At 31.2% G+C, this 26,738-nt stretch overlaps 1 protein-coding gene across 1 annotated transcript; it reads left to right on the top strand.

The window, feature by feature from the left end:
- Window positions 1-1,038: 1,038 nt before the first annotated feature.
- LOC127734122 (flap endonuclease GEN homolog 1-like) lies at window positions 1,039-26,428 on the top strand. The gene is made up of 11 exons (XM_052243795.1): window positions 1,039-1,311; window positions 1,562-1,724; window positions 2,632-2,721; window positions 3,740-3,820; window positions 4,698-4,888; window positions 6,629-6,729; window positions 7,852-8,024; window positions 10,307-10,515; window positions 13,573-13,634; window positions 16,829-16,978; window positions 19,126-26,428. Exons 1-11 carry the CDS (start codon window positions 1,151-1,153, stop codon window positions 19,518-19,520), a joined length of 1,776 nt encoding a protein of 591 aa, XP_052099755.1. The 5' UTR covers window positions 1,039-1,150; the 3' UTR covers window positions 19,521-26,428.
- The last annotated feature ends 310 nt before the right edge of the window (window positions 26,429-26,738 follow it).

Genomic DNA, 26,738 nt, shown 5'->3' with positions numbered 1-26,738 from the left:
ACAAACAAAATATAGTTAATTATAACTTGAACACATACAGTTTTTAGTTAGACTTCTGATTATGTTTCGGAATGTCTTTCGTATCAAACCATAGTTCTAACTAAGGATTTTAGAAAAGGAGTCCAGGAACTCATAATTGTCGACTTTTTGGTGAGTCCAACAGTGAGAAGAAGGAATTTTACTGCTATATAATTTATTATTTCAGTCTCCATGACAAAATAGGGCAAGGGAATGACACCAAATTTAGATTATTTTGAATCTTTTGTTATTAAATAATGATATATATGCTATTTTGATACAAAATTTTACATTCTTAATGCATCTCTGGACTCATCAGTTTTGAAAATGATCAGTCCAGACAGATTTTCATGAGTCCAGGACTTGTGGACTCACCTTAGTGAATACCCTGTCAAACATATCAATTTGAGCTTGAAAAAAAGAATTATCATATAAGCTTTTAGAAATGACTGAAATGTAATGAAAACTTTCCATGCAATTGCCCTCCTCCCTCAAAAATTAAACAAATTAATTGGGATGATAAAGTTAGGACATGGCAATTTTGTGTAGATTTAGTTGTCAAGTTTTTATGAATAGATATATAAATGAAAGGAATTAAAAGAGGTGTGGGGTCTATACGTATACATGTACATCAAAAGAGGTGTGGGGTCTATACATGTACATTTAACCAGCAACCCAATGACGCAAATACATGTAACAAAAAGACACATTAAGGGCAACTGCATACATTTATTGTGAAATCATTTGGACCAATGCAGAAAAAGTTGTCTTTGTCAAATTTAGAACTGTAGTTTTAAGATAGGGCAAATAGGTGATAGGATTTATAAAAAACCAAGCACAGTTGATTTTAATAATATAAAATCATAGACTGTACTTGTTAGACATTTTCCTCAATAATCTACATGTAAATACAGTTTATAATGTACATTACTGATTTTTTAAGAAAATTATAGAAAAAGGGATTTAAAAAAGTGCAACTACCTGTACCATAATATTTCCTTTACTTTCATTTCAAGGTAAACAACAGAATTACTTGAAAAATGTGATGTTAACAATGGGAGTGACAACACTATGGAACTTGGTGATAGATAGTATACATGACCAAACATGTTACCACTTGTGATGTGTAACAATGGGAGTTACAAAGCTATGGACCTTGCTGACAGATACTTGTCAGTATGATTTACCTGTTTCCAGTTTACATGGCCAAACCATTGCAGTAGATTTAAGTTCCTGGATCTGTGAACTGAGGAAAATACAAATAGCACCATCAATACCAAATCTATACCTCAAGTAATTATTTAATAATATTTTAAATTATTCTGTTCCTTTATTCACTTAAGCTTGAAATCATGATCAAATGTTATTGGATTAAATATTCTTCAATTCAGTTTGATTTATTTGAATTAACTGTTTTAACTTTAATTTAGAACATACAATATGTCCATAATAAAATAAACATATTTTGCTTTCATCGACTTAATATTCTTCACTAGAATTTAAAGGTAGACTTAAAAAAGTCGACTAATGTTTTTTTTTGCAGGAATTTATATTACAGAACAACATTCTTTATGAAGCATGGCATCAAACTGGTATTTGTTGAAGATGGAACAGCACCAGAAATAAAAAAGGCAGCTTTGGTACACAGAAATAACAACAGAGAGACAAGCTTAGATAGAATAGGATTGAAATCTATATCTGAAAAAGTAAGACGAAATTTCTTTACTCTAAAGCTTGGGTGTCAAAATCACAGTACTGCAAACAACTCCGGTCACATTAGTCTATGGAGAAACGTGTATGTAGATAGTCAAAAAGTGACATGTATAAATATGATATATGTAGAGTTACTCTTATTTTATTATTAGCTAATCAGACATGGCAGTCTAGTTCAACTTTACCTGTCTGTCTATTAGTAATGAGTTGACATGTGAGTTAATAACCACCACGTCCATTTCTAGTCCAGACTGAAACATCACTAGATGATATCATAAGACAGTCTATATAAAAGTATACAACTGATGGTTCCATTCAAACAACAATTTAATTACATGTATGACTATGTATATTTTTTGTGTATGATTTGTTAAATATCCATTTGTTTACAATTAGTACAAAGCAATTTTAAACTTAACCTTTACTATGTATATATGGATACTTATAGTGCAGTCAACTATTCTATGACCTTTGTCAACCCTGCATCCATGTTTGAGTTTACAGTTATTAAAAAGGAGATGAGGGGGATACACCAATGAGACAACACTCCAATGACACAACTTAGCCAAAGACATCTAGAAGTCAACATATAGTCTTTGACAGCAGACAGGTGTCTATACAAATTTCTCCTCTTGTAAAAAAAGTTATTGATAAATTTTACAGATACTTACAAAGATCTTCCATCAACACCTACTTCTATTAACAAAAGACCCTAAGATATACAACATAAGACAACCACTGACTTGGCACAGTTGTGGTACAATTGTTGAGGCTTGGTTACACGGCATATGGTCATGATGTGGTGTTACACTATATAGCTAGTTTCCTTTAAATATCAACCTTCCCTTTTTTTCATGTTAATCAGCTGACTTTTAAAACAAGTCTTTTGTATTTTTTTAGTGCAGGGAGTTTTTGAACAACCTTGGTTTACCATGTATACAGAGTGTTGGAGAAGCTGAGGCTTTGTGTGCTCAACTTAATCATGCTGGTGTGAGTATTTAAGAACATACTGTTTTTATAAATATAAGAAGATGTGGTATAATTGCCAATGAGACAACTCTCCCCAAGAGACCTAATGACTTAGAAGATAAAAACTATAGGCCACTGACTGCCTTCAACAATAAGCTTAACCCAGACCACATAGTAAGCTGTAAAAGGCCTTGAAATGACAAATGTAAAACAATTCAAAAATGAAAACTAACAGCAGGACATGTACAGAACTATAAACAAAAAATAATAATTAAATATCAAGCAAGATACAACAACCACTGAATAGCAGGCTCCTGACTTTGGACAGGCATATACAGAATGTGGCGGGTTTAAACATGTTTGCAGACGCAAAACCCTCCCCCTAACCTAGGACAGTGGTGTAACAGTACAACATAAGAACTAACTATAAAAAAATCAGTTGAAAAGGGCTTAACTAATTAAATCAATACAAAGCACAATAAACTAGCAAAAACAAAAAAAGACAGAAAGTACAGATCTAGGAATTCTAGTAGTTACTGAAAGCTAGTTCAAAGCCCAAAACAAATAAATGAAAAAAAATTAATGTAAGACTAAAATATCATTGCACTTTTTACCTTATACAAGCATTTGTTGGCCATCTTTTTCTTCTTTATAACCTTTCATCTGATGGATATTGCAAGTAACAATGGGTCATCAATTTTAAGCATGACATGTTGTAAGCCTAAAGTTTAAACAAATTACTTTTATTAGTTTGTTGAAGTTTATAATTCATGTAATCTTATAAAGACTAAGACTGGACTTTATTAAGATTAAAGGAGAGTGGATTTCTGCAGTGCTTAAACTTTTTTTATCAGAGAGGCAACATTTTTAACTAATAGAAGGGAGATAACTCAATTGTTTTTTTCTTTTTCTCTATTCTTGAAGTAGAAAAAAACTAATGACTATCTCTTTGCTTCAATATAAGTAGACATAACTTTTAAAGAAAAACTGTACAGTAATCTATACATTGATGACTATATGAATTTCTGTTATTTTGTAGGTAGTAAATGGTGTATTGACATCTGATGGAGATGCTCTGTTATATGGTGCTAAAAAAGTCTACAGAAACTTCAAAATGAATGTGAGTAGTTTATCATTATAACATTATGAAAATTAACTTGGATAAAAAAGGAGGTACTGCAAATATGTAGATAACAATTGATATCCTATGACCTTTTCTTATGGCAAATGAAAAGAAGGGTTTTTCCTCACCGTAAAAAAAGTTTTAGACATAAATGAAGGGGAAGTAGTACTAGCTAAGGAAAAGAGACAATTCACTTGAAACACAACACCGATAGAAAACATGTTTACTGATAAACATATGTTCATATCAAATAGCAAAGTGTAATTTGCTCCAACTCTATCTTAATATAAAGGTATAATACTAAGGAGTTGAGGGATATTATTTTATTTAAGACAATTTTTTACTTATATAGTACAATGACATAGAGTCTATGTTCATGTTGAATTGCAAAGCTTAATCAATTGATTTATATATTTAAGAGGTAATTGTCATTTAAATTAAACAAGGAGACGTGGTATGATAGACAATAAGACAGCTATCCACCAGCAGCCAAACGAAGTAGATTTAAGCAACAGTAAGTCACCATACGGTCTTCAACAATGTGCAAAACCCATATGGTTTATAGCCAGCTATAAAATGCCCAGACATGAAAAATGGGAAACAAGTAAAAACAAAAAAAACCAACTGCCTGATTTATGACAAAACAATAAACAAAACAACAAATATAGCAGACTGAAACCAATGACAACCACTGAATTGTAGATTCCTGATTTGTGTCAGGCACTTTGAAACATAAATGAAATTTTCCCAGAATTTGCTAGATCTGTGATTTTTTTGTTTCTTTATAATCATTTAAACATTGAAATTTTTTTTAATTCTGTAATTTGACCACTTCTACCCTTTAAGTTTCACCCCCTCCTTATGTATTTTTCAGGATGGTACTGTAGATTGTTATGATATGGTTGAGATAGAAGAGAAGTTAAAAGTTGACAGAAAAGGTCTTGTTGCCATGGCATTATTATCTGGATGTGATTATGATAAAGATGGTGTTAAAAATGTTGGTGCACAGAAGGCGTATGAATTCGTACAACTCTGTACAAAGTTAGGTGTTGACCCACTGAACAGGTACATATAACATTGGTTAAGTGTAAAGATGAAAGAAAATAAAAAAATCTTATATGATGTGCTGCTTTCACTTTGTAAACAACAGCGTGTTCTCGATATAACAACATATAGCGCAGACTTGGAGATGTACATATTTATGACTGCTTATGACAGTTTACCCCCAAGCAAAGCCACATACATATATGGTAACAAACACTCTGTCGATTTCTCTGTGTGAAAATTGAAATTGAGAAAAAAATTATAGAGCTATTATTGCATAGCAAAAACAATAATTGCTAGGAAAAAATGTAGTAAATTAAAATAAAATTAAAATTCTGTGAAATTTCATGCATGATCTTGGCCCATTAACTTCATGTCAAAGATGATGTTGTACGAATGAAAACTCTTAAGCTGAAGGTTATTCTGGTTCTTGTATGCTTCAAATTTCGGATAAAATATCATTAAAAAGTAAGTTTTTGAGAAAGGTATTGACTTATTTTATATTATATTGCATTAATTGCACATTTATGGATTGCAGCAAGTTAATGTGGCAGCTCATAACTAAGGGATGACATGTCAACTGTAGATTTTACCGTAAATAGTAGCCAATAAAAAAAAATGAATTGAAAATTGCAAATGTTTAGGTTGAAATTATCAGGATTAGACACATTTTTTCAAGATGTTATTGAAGAAATAATTCATGCAAGCCATATATTTGTTGGCAATGTTTAAGCTTTATCTTAAAGGGGGTAAAATAGAACAGTCACACACACAGCAAATTTATCTTTGCCTCAGTATTATAATTACCATATTTCTCCTATTAGAATCAAAATAATTGTTTTGAAACACCTTGAATATGAATACTGGGCTGTGGTTTTATTTCAGTTTATTTGTTGCATATGATGAAAGTGTCAAAATAAAATGCACCAAAATTATTCTAAAATTCAAAATATTTTTAAAGCAAACATTTTGGTGATTAGGTGCCTATACTGATAATTCAGAAAGGTATGCAATATTTTTATCATTACAAAAAGTATGCCAGGATATGTTTCACAAAAATGTAAAACATACAATTGTAATGTTGATAGCATTGTGTCTATGCTAAATTTACTGAAAAAAATCCCAATAATTAATCTCTTATTTGTGTTCTTTGTTCAACAATCACAATAATAAATGCAGGCACAAACTTCTAAATTTATAGTATCAGTTTTGGGAAAGTGTACAGTTTTTAAGTGTAAGTTATACAAAATTTTTAAAGTATGAGAGTATTTAAGTTTCTCAAATTCATTGTGTTTTCACCAAAAAAAACTAAGCCCAAACATGAACACAGTCAAGTAATTAGATATTCCTGTACCATGAAGTCATAAGTTGTTTATAATTACTTGATGAGATTCACTATGTCATATGTTCAATGTGTTTAACCCGTCCACATTCTATATGTGCCTGTCCCAAGTCAGGAGCCTGTAATCAGTGGTTATCATTTGTTGCTGTCTGTCATATTTGTTTTTTTTTTATTGTTTTGTCATAAATCAGGCTGTTGGTTTTTTCTTTTGAATTGTTTCACATAATGTCATGTCTAGGACTTTTATTGCTGACTATACAGTTTGGGTTATGCTCATTGTTGAAGGCCGTACACTGTCCTATTGTTGCTTAAATCTGATTCATTCAGACTCTGTTTGATAGTTGTCTCATTGGCAATCATACCACATCTCTTTATTTTATATATATGTACAGATGATTTAAAATAGTTATTATCCATAGGATCATGACTTGGAGAACAAACAGTGAGTTAAAGACTTTACAGAAAGTGAAAGAAAGTCCACAGAAGAAACCATCACATTGTATTGTGTGTAAACATTTAGGTACGATTTTAAACTGTTGTGAAGATTGATAGAACATGTAAATATTGTAGAGACAGATTTTTTTTAAAAATTGTTTAAACAAAAGCGCTTTGTGCAAATTATGATAGAATTAGATCAGGCAACTAATTCATGCAATTCCACTTGGTCAGATCTACTGTCAACAACTATTAGATGAAAAAGCACCTTATAAATGTTGTGTTTCAAAAGCACTATATAAATGTTGTGTTTCAAAAGCACTTTATAAATGTTGTGTTTCAAAAGCACTATATAAATGTTGTGTTTCAAAAGCACTATATAAATGTTGTGTTTCAAAAGCACTTTATAAATGTTGTGTTTCAAAAGCACTTTTCTAGAATTTCCTTCATTAGGAACCCTCAAGCCTAAACATTTTTAAAATTTAAAGGCAGGAATGTAGAAATATCTAAAACATTGAATATATCTAAATAGCTCCTATCAGACTTTAATAGGCTTCAATTAATAATTTGGAAGAAAATGTGGATAATCATCGTATGATGGTCTTGCAATAGAGATATTTTAGTGAGATCAAGTGTAGATTACATCAGGTTCATTATGAAGTTTATATTTGATCTATGTTTAATGTTCAGTGACCAAATTCAAGTAGTTTTTACATAAAATTCAGCATTGACTTAAATACTCAACAGTGATTATGTCATAAGAAATTGTTTCTTGTAATAATTAGAAGTTTTATCTATGTGCCAATCAGAACTTTTCCACAGATTTTTTCTCTGGTATGTTACATTCTTCAAAACAGCCTGAAAATGCTTGAGATGTCTGTGTCAGATAAATATTCTATTCAGCCATATGAGGTCTTCTAGAACAATGGGTTCAGATGACTAAATGAAATTCTATATTATAAAAGTATCCTCAGAGTTACTGCTCTTCTAGCATTACAGAAACAAAAAGAACAGTTGCAGGATAATTCAGTCAACTAGCTATATATAGGTTTAAAACAACTTAGAAAATTTATTGATAATATGCTGTCTTTTTTAAATTGTAGATATAATGAGCACACAGTATCTTTATAGGAATTTAATAACTATGATAAGAATTGATTAGTTTTTCATGTCACCTATATTTAGATTTTGCTTTGCAATTAAACAGGTACTAAGCCTGACCATTTTAAGAATGGTTGTATACCATGTGACACAAAGCAGTCATGTGACTCAGATAATCAAATCAGCTGTACATGTGATAGTTGCAATGTTGATCTCCATAAGTTTGAATTGAAAATGAGAGAAAAAGCTTTGAGAGATCCAGGTTTTCCTAATCAAATGGTATGTATTCCCAACTGGTTGATTATTTTTTTATAATCAACATGTGGTTCATTTGATCTCAATTCTTCATTGGTCAATTATGACATCAAATTATCTTGCTTTCCTCTGAATTTTATATTGTGACATTACAAAAAAAGGGACCATGTCTGATGACATCACATATAAAGAACACATCTGTTTGCAGATCAGTGACAATTTTTGTCTGCATATCATCTAAAAATTAGAGAAACAGATTCAACCACTTAATCTGGTGCAATACAATATTTTTCCACTCTCGACCAATAAAATTACAATATTTAAAATGCTCGGTAAGCCTCATGTTTTAAATTTAAATTAAAAACTGTCTGGAGTGGAGAAATATGGTATCCCACTTGATGTAGTGGTAGAAATTCAATCTATATTTATACAACAATATAAAAATAAGAAGATGTGGTATGATTGCCAATGAGACAACTCTCCACCAGAGACCAAACGACATAGAAGTTAACAACTATAGGTCACCGTATGGCCTTCAACAATGAGCAAAACCCATACTGCATAGTCTACTATAAAAGGCCCCTAATTGACAAATGTAAAACAATTCACACGAGAAAAACTAATGGCCTGATTTATGTATAAAACAAAAAACGAAAAACAAATATGATATACAGCAACAAACAACAACTTCTGAAATACAGGCTCCTGACTTAGGACAGGCACATACAGAATGTGGCAGGGTTAAACTAGTTAAACCATTTTGACCTGGTATAGTGGTTTAACAGTACAACATAAGAACGAACTATACAAATCAGTTGAAAAGAGCTCAACTCATCAGATCGATACAAAGTAGAAAGACATCTAACAAGAACACAGACCGGACGTGGCAGGATATTTATACATCCCCACAACAAAAAAGACACTAAGTACAGATCTGAGAGTACTCGCAGTTACTGACAGCCAGTTCAAAGCCAATAACAATTAATAAAAAAATCATGCATCTAAGACTAAAATATCAATCAGTACACATCCAACATCCACTGGATTTTAGTAAAGACATCATTAACAGTCGGAGAAAAACATGACCTTATGCAATGCCAAGATACAGGTATCGACAGATTGTAGAGCCATGAATGTGCATATGTATATAGAAATAATAATTAGTTTGATTTTAATTTACTGATAACAAAATCAATGTTAGTGCCAATAAAAACAATATTCAAAGATCTAATTACAGTGTTGAATTGGTAACCTTTTAGAATAAGTTTATTTCAAAGACCCATAAGTTTACCCTGATGCACACTTTTATTGTTAGTCATATAAATGAATAAGAAGATAACAATTTTTAGTTTACCTTTTTTGAATATATCGGTTTCTCATGCAGTAAATATACCTGTAATATTGGTTAACAACATTTCCGTTTATACAGTGAGCCTTGGATGTGTACTAGAATTTCTTACTAATCTTTTACAGTTTTTACAGTTATTTTAAGAGAAATAAAACTTTTCTGACTCATGATATTGTATAAAATGATAAAAATACCTTTGATGAAAGAATTCAGACTAAGTACCTTAAACTATGACTATACATTCAGAAATGCTTCCATGCACTTATTATTGCAATTGTTGAATAATGGGGAAAAAATGTGAGATTTATTATTGTGATTTCAGGTAATGCTTCATAACGAATTATGCTATCAAAATTTGAAATATAAGTTTAATTTTTTGCTAAACATGCCCTGTGGCAAACTTTAGAATAATAAAAACATGAAATTTTGTTTATGAATTTACGATAAACTCACCATAGATAACATGCTATATAGATTAAACCTTAAAACTTTCTTTCACTTTTCTGGTTTGTTTAGGGTTCTTCTACATGATGTTCATAGTGTATGTTGATTATATATGTGAAGAAATATAGATTCTAGTTATAAATCATAACAAACTAAGGCTGAAGAAGTATTCTTTTTTCTGTATCATCAAATGAAGTACTTTGAACTTATTTTTAAGAATTGCAAGTTTTTTTATACAGTAATATTTAGTAAAATATTTATACCGGGTACTTGCATTGCAAAGAAAAAGATACAGAATTCAATTATATTATACTGTTGAGTACTTTACTTGCATTGCATATTGCCTTCATTAAATTTCATTTTGATCATTTTGAGTACGCCGATATTCTTTTATGACCATAAGGGATGCTACATATTTTCACTAATCATAAAGCATATGAAAGTTAACAGATTACACTACTTTGGTTTAATTTTTACTGAAGAAAAAAAATCACATCTTAGAATTCTATTACAGATAATTGATGAATTTCTGCAGTCAACAAAAGAATTACCATTACCTCTACTGGAATGGAAGCCAGTCAATGTATCCAGTCTAAAAACCTTTATCCAAAACCATATACGATGGGCAAATGTTGAATTCTTTAATAAAATATCTGAACTTCTAGTCATTCTACAGGTTAATGGTATGGAATGGGCAGTATTAGAAAAACTTCAACCTGAAAGGTACATTAGTCAGTTTTAGATATATGACCTGCAAGGAGTATTTGGAAAGGTTAAGCAAATATTTACACATAGTTTGAAAGTGATTAAACATATTTTTGTCGAGCCTGCGACTTTTGTCGCAGAAAGCTCAACATAGGGATAGTGATCCGCCGTTAGCTAACTTCTTAAAAGCTTTATATTTTAGAAGCTAGAAGACCTGGATGCTTAATACTTTGTATAAAGATGCCTTATGTTACGAAGTTTCCGTCTGTCATATGTCCATTGTCCTTGACCTCATTTTCATGGTTCAGTGACTACTTGATAAAAAAAGTCAACATTTTTTGTAATGTTAATTTCTTTCTTATTATGAGTAATAGGATAACTATATTTAGTATGTGCGTACCTTGCAAGGTCCTCATGCCCGTCAGACTATTTTCATTTGACCTCGACCTCATTTCATGGATCAGTGAACAAGGTTAAGTTTTCGTGGTCAAGTCCATATATCAGATACTATAAGCAGTAGGTCTACTATATTTGGTATATGGAATGATTGTAAGGTGTACATGTCCAACTGGTAGGTGTCATCTGACCTTGACCTGATTTTCTTGGTTCAGTGGTCAAAGTAAAGTTTTTGAGTTTTGGTCTTTTTTTCTAATACTTTATGCAATAGGTCAACTATAAATGGTGTATGGAAATATTTTATGATGTACATGTCAGTCTCACAGGTTTTATTTGACCTTGACCTCATTTTCACGGTTCATTTCTCAGTGTTAAGTTTTTGTGTTTTGGTCTGTTATTCTTCAACTATAAGCAATAGATCAACTATATTTGATGTATGGAAGGATTGTAAGGTGTATATGTCTGTCTGGCAGGTATCATCTGACCTTGACCTCATTTTCATGGTTCATTGGTCAATGTTAAGTTTTCATGGTTAAGTTTGTTTCTTAGATACTTTAAGCAATAGGTCAACTATATTTAATGCCTAAATTGATTGTAAGGTGCACATGTCTGTATGGCATGGTTCATCTGACCTTGACCTCATTTTCATGGTTCATTGGTCAATGTTAAGTTTTCTTGTTTAAGACTGTTTCTTAGAAACAATAAGCAATATATAGGTCAACTATGTTTTGTTTATTGAATGATTGTAAGGTGTACATGTATTTCTCGTTTGGTTTATCTGACCTTGATCTCATTTTCTTGGATCATGTTAAGTTTATGTGTTACTTGTAGTAAAGCTTTGTATTAAGGACTATCAACATAAAATCAATGGTTAGTAAAGAAGGCGAGACATTTCAGCGTGTGCACTCTTGTTTTATATATTACTTAAAGATTGAATGCATATGGTATGTAAAAAGAGTATTTAGCAATTATTGCAGAAAAAAAGAAATCTGAAATATTTAATAAAAAATTCAGTAAGACCTTTCTAAAATGAACCAGAATAAACTTGAATTCTTTATAAATAGAACAGATGTTTCAAGACACACTACAAATATTCTTGAGTAATCTAAGAAGGTCAACTCTTGTTATCTCGAAGTCATCTGGACCAGAGAAATATTTCGAGATACCCGTAGTTCAACTCAAACAAATACCGGAAGTTTGACAGACCAAAGGGACACAACTCTTGCTTAGCTTGGTAAGACTAGAATAAATCCAGATGAATATGGGTAGGGGATCGATATTCATGTCTGATATAGATGTATCTGTATGTAATGGTCTTTTATCATTATAATAAAATTATATGATTTTTGGTCTCTTATTTATTTTTTGTACAGTTACGATATTTTCCTGTGGTTTTAGCCGATAGTAAAATTTCCAATTGATCTAAGCGTGATTTATTTAAAATTTAGTTGACAAATTGTTCATTTTCGTATACAAGAAATTTTAGAAAATTTAGATTCCTTTTTCTTTTCCTTTTTTTCAATCTTTTTCTGCAAGATAAAATACAAACAGATTAAAGACGCTGATTGAGAAGTTTTGAGTTAATCACTAAGTCTTAATCCCTACTTTATGCACAACCAAGCTCATTATTGTATATTTACGATTAGTTGTTTTTATAACATTTTGAATAATTTTTCATAAACCATAACAATGTATCACTAATTATTTGTCATGGTGATGAAAGATAATCTAACCAAAAACTCGTAGAAATAGAATGTCATAAATCAATGCAGTGGTCAGTGACCGGAAATTCAATTACATGTGTATTGTCATATCATTTAAATCCCCGAGGTCATGTTTTGAGATATGTGTATTACTTCGAGATAAATAATGCATTTTGAATGCCTTTGTTAGCCTTGGGACCGTAAGTTTGGTTGGAGTCAACCGAAGTTTTGACTCATCCAATTTCCACTCATCAGGAGTCGAAATACATATATTTATATCGAACAAAGTTGGAGACTACGGGAAAACTTCGACTCAATCGAAATTTCCGGCCAACGGAATTTCGAAACAACAAGAGTTAACTGTATCTGAAACCTAAGGTTGGGTAAACTGAATCTTAATACCATAGATTTCACTGTAACAGAAGGAAATTGGACAAGATCCACAAAAGTAATTTTATACCATGTCATGGATGTAGTTATCATGGACATATATGTTCAGCTGAATTAAGTTCTCTGTTTAAAGTCCTTTTCTCAGAACCTAACTATGTTTTTTTTAATACATCATTTTACTTCTACAAATTTTTTGTATATAGCAAAGTTACAACAATTTATGCTGAAATACCTACTTTTTATGCTTAAATTATGCACATTTTTGTGATTGTTTCTTCTCCAATAACCCTGATAATACTTCAACAATACTTCAGTTTTACCATTATATTACACAGTAAAAATCCATTCTGCAACATTTCAACTCGATCCCTTTAATTATTCTTTTTTTCTCTGATATTTAGGCTTAAATAAGTCACTGTTATATATGATTATGTTCTAATTTTAGAATTGAACAATCTTGTAAGTTCTTACTTGAATTTGTCAATAAGTTACCTTGTTACACTTAATTCTTTTGAAGTTAGGACATTCATGTCTTAAAACACATCATTTTATAGTTGTTTTATATTTTCCATACTTTTTTTTACAGAATTGTTAGAAAGAGTATATTGAAAAAGACTCCTTCTGTTATTGTTGAGTGGACGAAACTAAGTATGTACTACTTATTAACACTTTTCAATGATCAGCCATGAAATTAATTTTTTTAAATTTTATGTTTTATTTGTAAAACTTATAAATTCAGACATAGGAAGTCTCCTATTTGCAGATGATTTAATTATATTATCAGAAAGTGAAAATGGTCTGCAAAATAGCTTGAATAATCTCTCTGAATATTGTGATAAATGGCAATAAACAGTTGATATAAAAAAATCTAAAACCATGATATTACACAATAACCCCAGTAAAAGAAATAAACCCTTTTTAAAATTTAAAAATGAAATATGTTATATGGACAATTATATTCAATTTTATTTAGCTAAACTGTGAGCTAACAAAAATAACTTAACACCAGACATCATTCATTTTATTGATAAAAGTATTTAAGAAAAAACCCAGCTGCATTTTTGTCGAGCCTGCGACTTTTGTCGCAGAAAGCTCGACATAGGGATAGTGATCCGGCGGCGGCGGCAGCGGTGGCGGCTGCGTTAGCTAACTTCTTAAAAGCTTTATATTTTAGAAGGTGGAAGACCTGGATGCTTCATACTTTGTATATGGATGCCTCATGTTACGAAGTTTCCGCCAGTCACATGTCCAATGTCCTTGACCTCATTTTCATGGTTCAGTGACTACTTGAAAAAAAAGTCAACATTTTTTGTAATGTTAAATTCTCTCTCATTATAAGTAGTAGGATAACTATATTTGGTATGTGCGTACCTTGCAAGGTCCTCATGTCCGTCAGACAGTTTTCACTTGACCTCGACCTCATTTCATGGATCAGTGAACAAGGTTAAGTTTTGGTGGTCAAGTCCATATCTCAGATACTATAAGCAATAGGTCTAGTATATTCGGTGTATGGAAGGACTGTAAGGTGTACATGTCAAACTGGCAGGTGTCATCTGACCTTGACCTCATTTTCATGGTTCAGTGGTTATAGTTAAGTTTTTGTGTTTTGGTCTGTTTTTCTTATACTGTATGCAATAGGTCTACTATATTTGGTGTATGGAATGATTGTAAGGTGTACATGTCTAGCTGGCAGGTGTCATCTGACCTTGACCTCATTTTCATGGTTCAGTGGTCAAAGTTAGGTTTTTGCGTTTTGGTATTTTTTTCTAATACTATATGCCATAGGTCAACTATATTTGGTGTATGGAAATATTTTATGATCTATATGTCAGTCATGCAGGTTTTATATGACCTTGACCTCATTTTCACGGTTCATTGCTCAGTGTTAAGTTTTTGTGTTTTGGTCTGTTTTTCTTAAACTATAAGCAATAGGTCAACTATATTTGTTTTATGGAAGAATTGTTAACTGTACATGTCTGCCTGGCACGGTTCATCTGACTTTGACCTCATTTTCATGGTTCATTGTCAATGTTTAGTTTTCTTGGTTAATGTTAAGTTTATGTGACGGTTTTAATAAAGCTTTATATTTAGGACTATCAACATAATATCAATGATTAGTAAAGAAGGCGAGACATTTCAGCATGTGCACTCTTGTGTTTAAAAAGCACTGGGAACAAAATAAACAAGAAGCTCAACAAATGTAGCTGTAAGAAATGAACTAATACTTCTGCTATTAGAAACTTTTATAAAAACCCAAACCATTGTGTACCTATCTAGATTAAATAATGAAAATCTAAACCCACTTCTTAATGAAGCATTTAACCTAACTAAAAATTTAGGTAATGAAGGAACATACTCTTGGTATACTTTTGTAAAAAATGTGTCACAAGAAATAAATTTTGACATCAAACTTATTGAAGAAACTAAAACTTTAAAACAGACTAAAAAGTTAAAACCAAGTCCCAATTGAAAAAAATGTTCTATAACTATTATCAAACTCTTATTAATGATAAAATAAACAACCTGAATGAAAATAATAAAATATATCTATATAAATTTCTTAAATCTAATATAAATAACTAAATGGAATACTACCTATCTCACCCAAACAAAGAAACAAGAAAAATGTTAACCAAATTTAGAATCAACGATCATTGTCTTTTAATAGAAACTGGAAGATGTACAAAAATACCAAGAAATGAAAGAAAATGTAAAATTTGTAATATCTTAGATGATGAATTCCATTTTTCTTTAGCTGTAAAATTAATAAAAATAATAGAGAAACCTTTTTAAAATATTATATCGAAAAATATGCCAATTTTAATACACTTAACGTAACCAATAAACTCTCAATTATACTAAATCCATCAACACCCAATGATATAAAAGCAGTCGTTTCTTTTATTAAAGAGTCATTAGAACTGAGGAAAGGAGACCAATAACTGTTTTTAACATGTATCTTAATATTGCTGAGTTTTTCTTCGGTTTGTTTTGTGTCTGTATTGCTATGACCAAAATTGATTTTTATTTGTTTTGCAATATTTAGTATAAAAATAGTATTTAAATTTTAATATATTTATTGATAGAATCATCACAATTGGGTTGTTCAAAAAACAATGTAATATGATATTATAGATTTAAAAATAAAATGAAAATGTTTTATTTTATGATTTTCTCAGTATATTTTGTTATTTCATTGATTAAGATTAATAGGGACAATTTTGAAAATTACCCTGCCACATGACAATAAGCCTGTCAATTGTTATTGCTGCTTATATTTAAGTGTGTATAAGTAATTTGATGGCAGATTTTTGTAGTCTTTGTTAAAAATCACAACTTGTCTAAACTCCTGGCAAATAAATGTTTTGATATTTATAGATTATCAATGGGTTTTCAAATGAGAGGGTATTTCTCAGCTACAATCTCATCGAATTGGGACAACCCTGAGATGAGATATAGCAGAAAAGCATCCTTGAGTTTGAAAGACCATTGATAATCATTTTATTGCTGTTTTCCTAGGCAATTGTTTAGTGTAAATTTATAGTTACAATATAATACTATTCAATGGAAAATTTACAATACATGTAGATGTATAGAACAAATATATTGATCATTCTTGTTATTTGCTAAAAGGATATTTGTGATCAAAGTCAATGACAGATTAACCATAAAACAAAAAAAAACAAGACATTTTGCTATTTAGCACCACATCTTTAAAACTACATGGTAAGATTGGTCATGTGTTGCTATGCATGGTTCATTTTATGACAAATTGACTGATTCTGAGAAACTCTTGTTTCTTTAGCTTTCCTCTAAAATCATTATGTTTATGTATCCAACAGGAATCGATACCAATACAGAGAATTCGAAGGAAATAACAGTGTCAGAAGAAAACTTCTCCAGGCGCTATCCCAGTATGTTACACGATTTTAACCAGAGAAAAGAAGAAGAAAAGCTTCGTAAACTCGAAGAAAAAAATGCCAATAAGAAAGGTTTGATTGAGTTGTTTTTTTAAATCATTTGACCAAATTTTTTTGTCTTAAGTTCATGTATTTTAAATTGAATTGATAATGTTAGTATGTTAAATTCGGATCAAAATTGTAACATACTGTCCCACATCTTGAGCCCTGCCATGCTCCCTGAGCAGGGATATAGTAATGTTCATCCGTTCATCTGTCCAAAACACTTTGTGAAGGCAGCTCCTCTGAGACCTTACAGAAAGCACTCATTCTTAGTAGAATTGTTTGACATTATGTGTAGGTGACCACATTATACTACATTCTGATTCAACATTTTTATGCCCTAGCTGTAGCGGAGGGGGCAATAAGGTTTACCCTTGACTGTCTGTACGTCCGTATGTCCTGAACTTTTATTTATTATAAATGGTAAAATTCCTGAATTTTTTGTTTCCGTTCTCTAACTTCAGTTTGCCTCAACCAAATGTTATGAAACTTATACACAATGCTTATTACCATAAAACACAGATCAAGTTCAAATTTGGGTGGCGTCACTTTTACATTTCTCATGTTATGTCCCTTTATGGTGTTTTATGCAAGCGGGGGCATCGTCTGTGTCCATCTGTCATTCTCCATTTATTTGTCTTGTGTTGACGATGTAAATAAACGAGACTGTTAACAATTTATTAGTTTGTCATCAGGTCAGTTTATGGGGAACCACTAGTGGTAGGTCAATGATATTTGGTATGCAGTTGTACTAGCATTGGCACATCTGATTACTTGGAGATTATTTGGCCCCAACCCCTCAGTCATGGTCTGTTGACTTTCAATGTTTTGCATAGTTTACATGTTAAAATTTGTGATTAGCTCAGTTTAAGATGAACCACTAATGTTAAGTCAATGATATTTGGTATGCTGATGTATTGGCATTTGGAAGTCTCATTTCCATGGAGATTATATGTTCCCACTCCCCATTGTCTTTGAAAGTTTGTGATAAGGTTTGTTTAAAGGGAACAACTTATAATAGGTCAATGGTAATTGGTATGCAGTTTTATAAGTGCTGGCATTTTCTCATTTCCATGGAGGTTATTTTGCTCTGCACCTTTAGTCATGATCCGTTGAATGATTTGCGTAGTTTTCATGTTTAAATATTGCGATTTTAATTTCAATATTTGCATTATACTATCAAAATTACAAAACCATATATCTCTGTGTCAACAGTTTATTTACAGGAGTTATGGGACTTTGAATTTTTTTTTAGTATTGTAACATTGACACCTGGTGAATGGGGCTCCCCTGAGACTGTTGGACAGAAAACTAACATACTTGGTAGGATTGTTTGCCATCAAATGTAGTTGACCATATTATACCCCCATTATTATTCAACAATTTTTATTGGTATTATGATGGGAATTTGAACATATTTTGACTAAAGTATCAACATGATTTCTTGTGACACACCAATTCATTCATCATTTTCACAGTAGTGGGAAATATTTCACAAAGCATAGCAATCTTGTTTTATTTAAGAGTACTATATGTTATTTTTTCCCATATTTTACAGTATGTTTTTATATTTGTGAAAATAAATACACAAGTACAAATGCTATTTACTTACATGAATTAACATCACCTAGATTATAAGGGTCCATGTCTGTTTACCTGACATAATTCAGTTGAACCATTTAACTTATAAAAATAACAACAGTTATCAATTCAAAAACCAATTATGTATAAACTGATCATAATTTAAAAGTGAAGGTGTGTTCCATCAACTTAAGATAATTTATGGTTATATGTTGAAGATTTTTAAGAGGTAGTTTGAGCATAAAATAAAGACTTCTCTTTTGCCTATTTACCAAAACTCATGGTTCTTACTTTTTGTCTGAAAGACCATTTTTTTAAGTGGCATCTAATATTATACACCTTATCGCTATTTGTCCGCCATTACTGACCATCACAGGCCATCATTGATGTTCCTGTAAAATTTGACGTCATAAGAGAAAATGTCTGAGGCAACAATGCAAAAGGAATTGTTGCCTTAAGTCAATTCTTCGAGTGTAGCAATATCTCTGGTCAAGTGTCGCAATATCTCTGGTCAAGTGTCGCAGATTCCAAAATAGCAAAGGTCTATTATTTAATTTTGACATTTCTTACAATAAAATGATTCATTTTTCTTTCAGGAAAGAAGAGAAAAGATACCAAAAATGATAAGGGACAGAGGTCTATTACAGACTGCTTTGCAATCACAAAAAAGGCCAGGAGGTCACCAACCCCTCCAATGAAAAATGCTAAAAGTTGGTCAGAGCAGGTTATTGACAATACTACTGTCACCAAACCAAAAAAGTCTAGAACTTCTGTAGCTAAGCATGCTGGCAGTTCTAATCAAATGTGTGATGTTGATAATACTACTGTCACCAAACCAAAAAAGTCTAGATCTTCTATAGCTAAACATGCTGGCAGTTCTAATCAAATGTGTGATGTTGATCTTACTACTTTCACCAAAAAAGCTAAATTTTCTCAATCTAAACAATCTGGTAGTTCTACAGGGGACTGTGATGTTATTATTATTGATTAATTAGTTGCTTGTTATGTTTTAGTGGTAAATGAAAGTTTGTGATAGAGAGAAAGAGGTATTAGAAGTTTAGTGTATGTTTAGTGTATGATTAGTTAGATTTCTGTTTTTACAGACATGTGATTTTACATATATGTAATCCAACTAAAGTGCACATTATTTTAATTCATTTTGCCAAGTGATGTTTATTTTTTATGTATATGTAAATCTATTGAGGAATTGATTTTGTTGCATAATGTGAACTTGTTGATATTCTTTTTCCAAAAATTGGTAACTTTTAAAGCCATGCAAAATTAATTTTTCAATCTTTGCACATTTCTTCATTGATTTATTGTAGATAAAAATGTTGATAAATTATTTTCTTTATCAAGTAAACGTTAATTTTTAACTTTTCAAAATTTATCCTTGACCCTTAGTAAATCGGTCACCTAAGCAATTATGTGCATTTTTATGCCCCTGCTATAGCGGAGGGGGCATTAAGTGTTACCCTTGTCCATCCCATCTGACGGTCCCGTCCTTCCAGAAAATTGGTTTCCCTTCTCGAACTTTAGTTTGCCTCAACCAAATGTTATAATGGCGTCACTTTTACCGTTCATGAGTTATGCCTCTTTATAAACATAAGAATTGCTGAATTTTTCGTTTCCGTTCTCTAACTTTAGTTTGCCTCAACAAAATGTTATGATTATAATCACAAAACAGTCTTAACTACGTGAATCCTGCATTTGTATATGGAAGTTGACTCATGCATATTTACAAGTGGGGGCATCTGTGGCCCATAGACACATTCTCCATTTATTTTGTTTTTCTCTTAATGGGATCATTAGAAGTTGTTTTTTTAAGAATTTTAATGTTTTTGCATGAACAAAAAATCAGGGTAACCAAACTTTAAAAAAAGATTGATCAAAATTGTACTTTGATATTGTGTTATCTATATTTTATTATAAGTAGCATTGATGTGTTAAATTTATGTGGTCCCTACACATTTTTAACATTGACAAGTTATAGTTTTTGTTAAAATTTTATGATCTTTTTAAAATTTTTAATATCTACAAATATTGTATTGATTGAAGTCTGCATTTATATTTGTTTGAAGAATATTTTTCAGTTGCATGAGGTCAAAATTTTTCATGACTTTGACAAAGATTATGCTGAAGCAAATCAGTAAAAGGCCACATACCACAATATTTGAGCCTACAAACTGAAGTATTTCTTTTGATTATTTCAAAACTAACTGATAGTAAATATTTTTAATTGATCTGGGTCCTTAATTGCATTTCATTCAATTAAATTACCTCAGAAAGTAAGAATGGAAATTGACACCGCTTATCTCCAATTTCAATGGAAAACTGCATATTCTTTTTTCAGGAAATAGTGATTGAATACTCGACCTTGTATTTTAAGAAGTCCCAAAATGTATGCATGTTCTTAAATATGTATTTGAAATGAAGTAAATATAATGTCTGATGATGAATTTTTGTAGTAAACATAGGTATTACTTTATGATTATCAAGTTTTGAATAAGTTTTAACTTGTTGCACTAGGAGTTACATGAACATTAACAAAGGCTTTTGCTATTTTCCAACCAATACATTTATGTAGAATGGTGAAGTACATCATTCTACAATTGAAAAGTCTTTATCCACATTTTTTATACTTTTTTATGATTTTGTACTAAAGTTTTTTATCATGTAATAGTGTGAATTTTTCTCTTATTTTTGTTTTTACAGTAATCAAGATAAGGTCTGACAACAGATATTATTATGACCATAGTATATTGTTGATATTATAAGTGGCATTAATATTTGTTATAATAATGTGGTGTTAACAGATTTTTAATATCAGCCCATATTTGTTATGCTTATTTGTTACAATCTTTTATAATTATACACAAGTGTAAACTTTGTTTATTATGTTTGTAACTACCTAGTCATATTTTTTACACTGTGTTCATTATAAATCAAATCCAAACATCTGTGATGGTATGATTCAAGGGTAAAGAATATTTTTTTCAGACTATGATATTTGGGTGCGATAAAAGGGTAATGACATTTTGACTATTTTGGTTATTTTGTAAAGCTTGCTATTTTGCAAGTTCTGAAAAGGTGCTGTTTCAATGAATATAGAATATTATAAATGTATCAATAGCTTAATGCATCACATTTTCTGATGTTTAATGAGGGTTTTAATAATGCCCACTGTCTTGTGTTTAAGCGGGAATTTGGAGTGTCAACATATCTTGTCTCAACCACATTTAGCCATCATTTTTTAAAATAAGGAATAATGAAGATATACATTTACATCAATAGATAATCTTTATGATAAAACCTTTTGTTCACTAACAAGTGTAAAAGATTAAAAGTTGAAATTCTATTAACTAATCTTAGTTCAGAAATTTTAGATGTAACACATTATTTATTTTAAAGTGCTGTTTGAAAATGGCCCATTATCCAAGTATCTGGAGGATGAGATGGAAAAGAGGCATTCTAGAAGGAAGCCAAAAGGGGTTGAATATGAATATTTTATTCTGTCTCTTTTTAAAGCAAACACACAGAAGGCAAGTGCAAACATCATTTATTGGTATCAAATCTAACGGGTTTGGAAAAAATAAAATCACAAGTTTTGTCATCATTGGCACTCCACTATTTCTTTCTAATCAAATGCAAAATGCTATGACTCCAGAAAAAACATCTATCACATAGACATACCAAATACTTCAAATTCCTCAAACATTAAAAAATGTGCAGGAAAATACTACCAAGTATCAGACTTGACAAAAAAAATGCTTGGATAATGGGCCATTCTAATTACAGAAGCCGACAGGCTTCTCAAGTTGAATATGAATCTTTAAAGTAACCAATAAATGGAACAACAAATAAATTAATATGTTATTATTATCAATAATAATTCAAACATCAGCAGTCTAAAACACAAGTCATTGTCTAAAACATCACTGCTCAATAAACATCTTGTGATAAGTTCATTGACAAATACATGTTTCCAATTATAATAGTCAAAACAATCCACAATGGATATAACATTTCAAGTATATATAACAACATCCCACATGTGTATGTAATCCAATTCCATATCTAGTCCTAGTAAATTAAATTGCAGCACATCTTCACAAAATCATCATAACTGTAGTACATTTATACATAATCATCACTTGCTGACTGTCCTGGTCAGCAACAACAAAGTAATTGTACCATGATGCATCCTCAAAATACTGTAAAATAAATTTCCATTTACTGAGATAAAACTACATTAGAAAATTTAACAACATGTTCATCAGATTGCTGATTTCTATCATTTATCTGGAATCGGTAATAGAATTTTTTTAATGTTTTTGCTGAACGCCAGTTTGCAGTTTTAAGAATGTCATTTAATGATATTCCAGCCCTGAATTTAGCATAAGTTAAAGCTCCTCTGGAGGAGTGAGCCTTAAATAAGGATATTTCAATTCCTGAAACTGTAATACTAACTTTAACTATCCGGCAAAAGTTGAAGTTGAAATTTTTTAAAAGTTTTAAATGAAACCAAGACATTACTAGATTTTCTTTGTTTTTTTGTCACTTTAAGATAATATATTAAATTAGTGACATGACATAATTTTCTTCTGTCAAACTTAATCAAATCTATCTTTTGGCTTACTCTACTAACTTTGGAAGTTTTTTGCAAACTTGTAACTATAACAGAAATACTTTTCTTATTTTTGACATATTTTTCAAATCTAAACTTGTTAGAGTTTGTGCTCTCTGTGTAAGGAAATTCACAATCAGAATTTCAGAGGTTGAAGTGGAATTAATTTTCCATTTATGACACCAAAGTGTCAATTTCGACAACTGATAGTTATACTGTTTTGCTGTGGATGGTCTCCATGACCCCAACAAAATGCCACTAGCGATTTTTGAAACTCCCTTACTTTTAAGGGATCTCCTGATATTAAACAGGCGACTAAGAATAGTTTTGTTTGGTTCATTGGATGTAATGTATTGTTGTGAGCCAACATAAGCAGATCTTTTTTGAAAGGAAGTTTCCTTAGGAAATCTACTAAACAATTCAATAATTTTGGATACCGTGGCTGTGTGGTCCACATTGGAGTAACTAAAAATGCTAATCTCACATTTTCTTTCTGTATTTCTTTTCAAAACTCTCTGGATAATGCTAAAAAGAAGAAAAATATGTGGTAAATAATCATTCCAATATAGAGAAAAAGCATCACAGGCTAAATCATCTTGGTTTGGGAACCATGAAACAAATTTGTCTAGTTGTTTATTTTACCTACTGGCAAGTAAATCAATTTCTGGCACAACCCAATTACTACAAATTGCATAAAAAACCTCTTTATTCAACATCCACTCAGGGGAATCACTAAATTGTCTAGATAAATTATCTTGCAAAACATTTTCAACACCAAGCACATGAACAGCAGATAAATACAAGTTTCTACTTGTTGTCCAGACCCAAATATCTCTTCAAATTTTCAACGGTGATACAACACTGCCTCCCATATTATTAATGTAACTAACTGTTGTTACATTGTCAGATTTTATACAGATATGTAAACATTGCAATTCATTGCAAAGGCTTACAAGGCCATATTTTACTGCTAATAACTCAAGAACATTAATATGCAAATTTTGTTCAACCTTGTTCCATTTACATTGAGTACTCGACTGACCAAAAACTGCACCCCAGCCTAAACCAGAGGCATCTGTATACAACTCTGCCTCGGTGAGCCAAAATTTACTATTTTTCCATTTGCAAGTTCAATTTTTCTATCCACCACTGTATATCCTGTTTTGCTTGTACAGGCAATATTGTTTTTGCATCATACTCATCATGAAAAACCTTCAAAGCCTTACTCTTATCGATATCAAGGTATCTATAATATAATGGAGCCATAAGAACTGCATTTTATGCCGATGCATACATTCCAACCAGTGTAATTAACTCTCTTATTGTAGGTAGCTTTTTACTTACAATTGTTTTTTGTATCTTTTCTTCTTGAACTCAACAGAGTCAATAATGAAACCAAGAAAAGTTATCCTTTGCGTAGGAACCAGAACAGATTTTTCCTCATTAGTAGTAAAACCTAGTGATCTCATCATTTGGAGTAAAAGAATCAGTATTATCTTGACAAATTTTGCTTGAAAATTCGAGTAACAGAAAATCATCTATGCAAAAATAAGAACCTGTGACCATGCTTCTGATATAAGAAAAATTAAGTTTCATAACTTTTGTAAGTATTCTAGGAGCAGTGCTCAAGCCAAAAAAGTAAATTCGAATAGTTGACCCTTCCACAAAAAATTTATAAATATTTTATATCATCATCATGAATTTAAATTGAAAAATATGCATCACGCAAATCAATGGAAGTATAAAATTCACATCTAGAAAGCCCACATAGAACTGTTTGAAAACATTCTTCTTTAAAATGAAAATATTTCACAAAATGGTTAAGTCTCACCAAATTTTAAACAGGTCTAAATTTAACATTTTTCTTTTTCACTAGAAACAAATCTGAAATAAACTCATTTCCTCGTGAAAAGATTCAGTAATGGCCCCTTTAATCGATAACAAATCAAAACCATCAAATTCACTATTCACTTCCGGTTCTTTTTGCAGTGCACTCACTTGGTCGGGACTTGCATTAAAATGATTAGTATTTGCCTTATAGTCTAAAAAGTCTTCAAGAAGACTACAAATTCATAAACTCGGTTTTCCTAACCTCTGTAGGGTGGGTCTTTTACTAGCTTTACTAGTCGACTGCAACGCATCACCACCGGAGTTATCTCTACTTCTTTTTAGTGGGGCCTTCCCATCGTGGTTTTTACCAGGACCCTTCCGGGGACCGCTCGACTTTTTAGGGTCATTAGTTTGTTGTTTATCAACACTATTCTCACCTGTCGGTACACACGGTGCAGACAACTCAGAGCAACTTTCTTCGTCTGAAGCGAATAATTTCATAATGTCTGCTTTCTCGTCACTTAAGATTAAGAGGACGGTCCTGGTCGGACTCTGAATCACACAAAAAACTGGACATGGCCACAATGTCCACAACTTGAAAGCACGTGTCGCGTTTGGTAAAAGCTGAGTCAGTAGATAAGTTGTAAGTTTAACACGTGTCTTACAGCCTTGGAATAAAAAGAAGCCGATTCGAGTATATCATTAGGTTTTATAGTACACGGCTCACTGAGCACAGGACAAATCCATTTCTGATTGATATATATTTTTACCTGTATTTACCTGTAAAAAAGGTCGTCTACAGCCAGTAGGAATAAGATATTTATATTTAACATGAGAAGCCTGCCGGCTTCTGTAGTTAAAATGGTCCATCATTCAAGCATTCATAGGGTGTGATGGATGATGGACGTTCTGTAAGGAAGCCGAAGGCTATAAAGAACAAAGATACATATCTTATTCTACAGTATACACACCTATATTCTGTCTCATTTCAAAGTACCCTGAAGAAGATGAGAAAGGAAAACTCATTTAATTTGTGCATAATATGGGTGGGCTATTAACCAAGGGCAGGTCATAAGTTTTGTAAAAATTCTAGGTGCACTTGCTAACCAAAAACAAAGAGCAGTTAATTCATAAATCTGAACCTTTAAAACAAATTACAAATATTTTCTACATTTGTTGTGCATAGAAATGAAAAAAATTGCAACACACAAATCTATGGATGTAAAATAATGATTCTTTGCAATTCTCAACAAAACAGACTGTAAATTTTCCTGTTTGAAATGAAAATATTGCACGTATTTATTCAGACCTTTCAAATTTATTAATGGCCTAAATTTGCCATTCTTCTTCTGAACAAAAAAAAAATTAGAAACATTCATCTTTCTCATGTTTTGAATTTTGTATTGCTCTTTTTGACAATAAAATTTAAATTTCATTATCAATTAATTCTGTTTCAGTTTTGTAAAACTCCATAGATTTCGGTGCAAAATACTGAACTGATTTACTCTCAAATTCAATTTAATAACAGTTTTTAACTAAACTGAGAATCCAAGGATCATATGATATTATCCCAAATTTTTTAAAACCAAAACGTATAGAAACTGCTATAAAAGAGCAAGATTGTTGGTTGATTACATCTAATATCTCCTACCTTTGAGGTTTCTGTAACCAGCTCTCACTCGGATGCGGGAGTTCCTCATGCCTCTTTGGACATAACTGCGTTTTGGTATCTTCATCAGCCCTTGTTTACAC

Source organism: Mytilus californianus, unplaced genomic scaffold (assembly GCF_021869535.1).
Source record: "Mytilus californianus isolate M0D057914Y unplaced genomic scaffold, xbMytCali1.0.p SCAF_3, whole genome shotgun sequence".
NCBI lineage: Eukaryota > Metazoa > Mollusca > Bivalvia > Mytilida > Mytilidae > Mytilus > Mytilus californianus.
The sequence above is the reverse complement of the archived record's forward strand: the minus strand, read 5'-3'. Positions and strand labels throughout refer to the sequence as shown.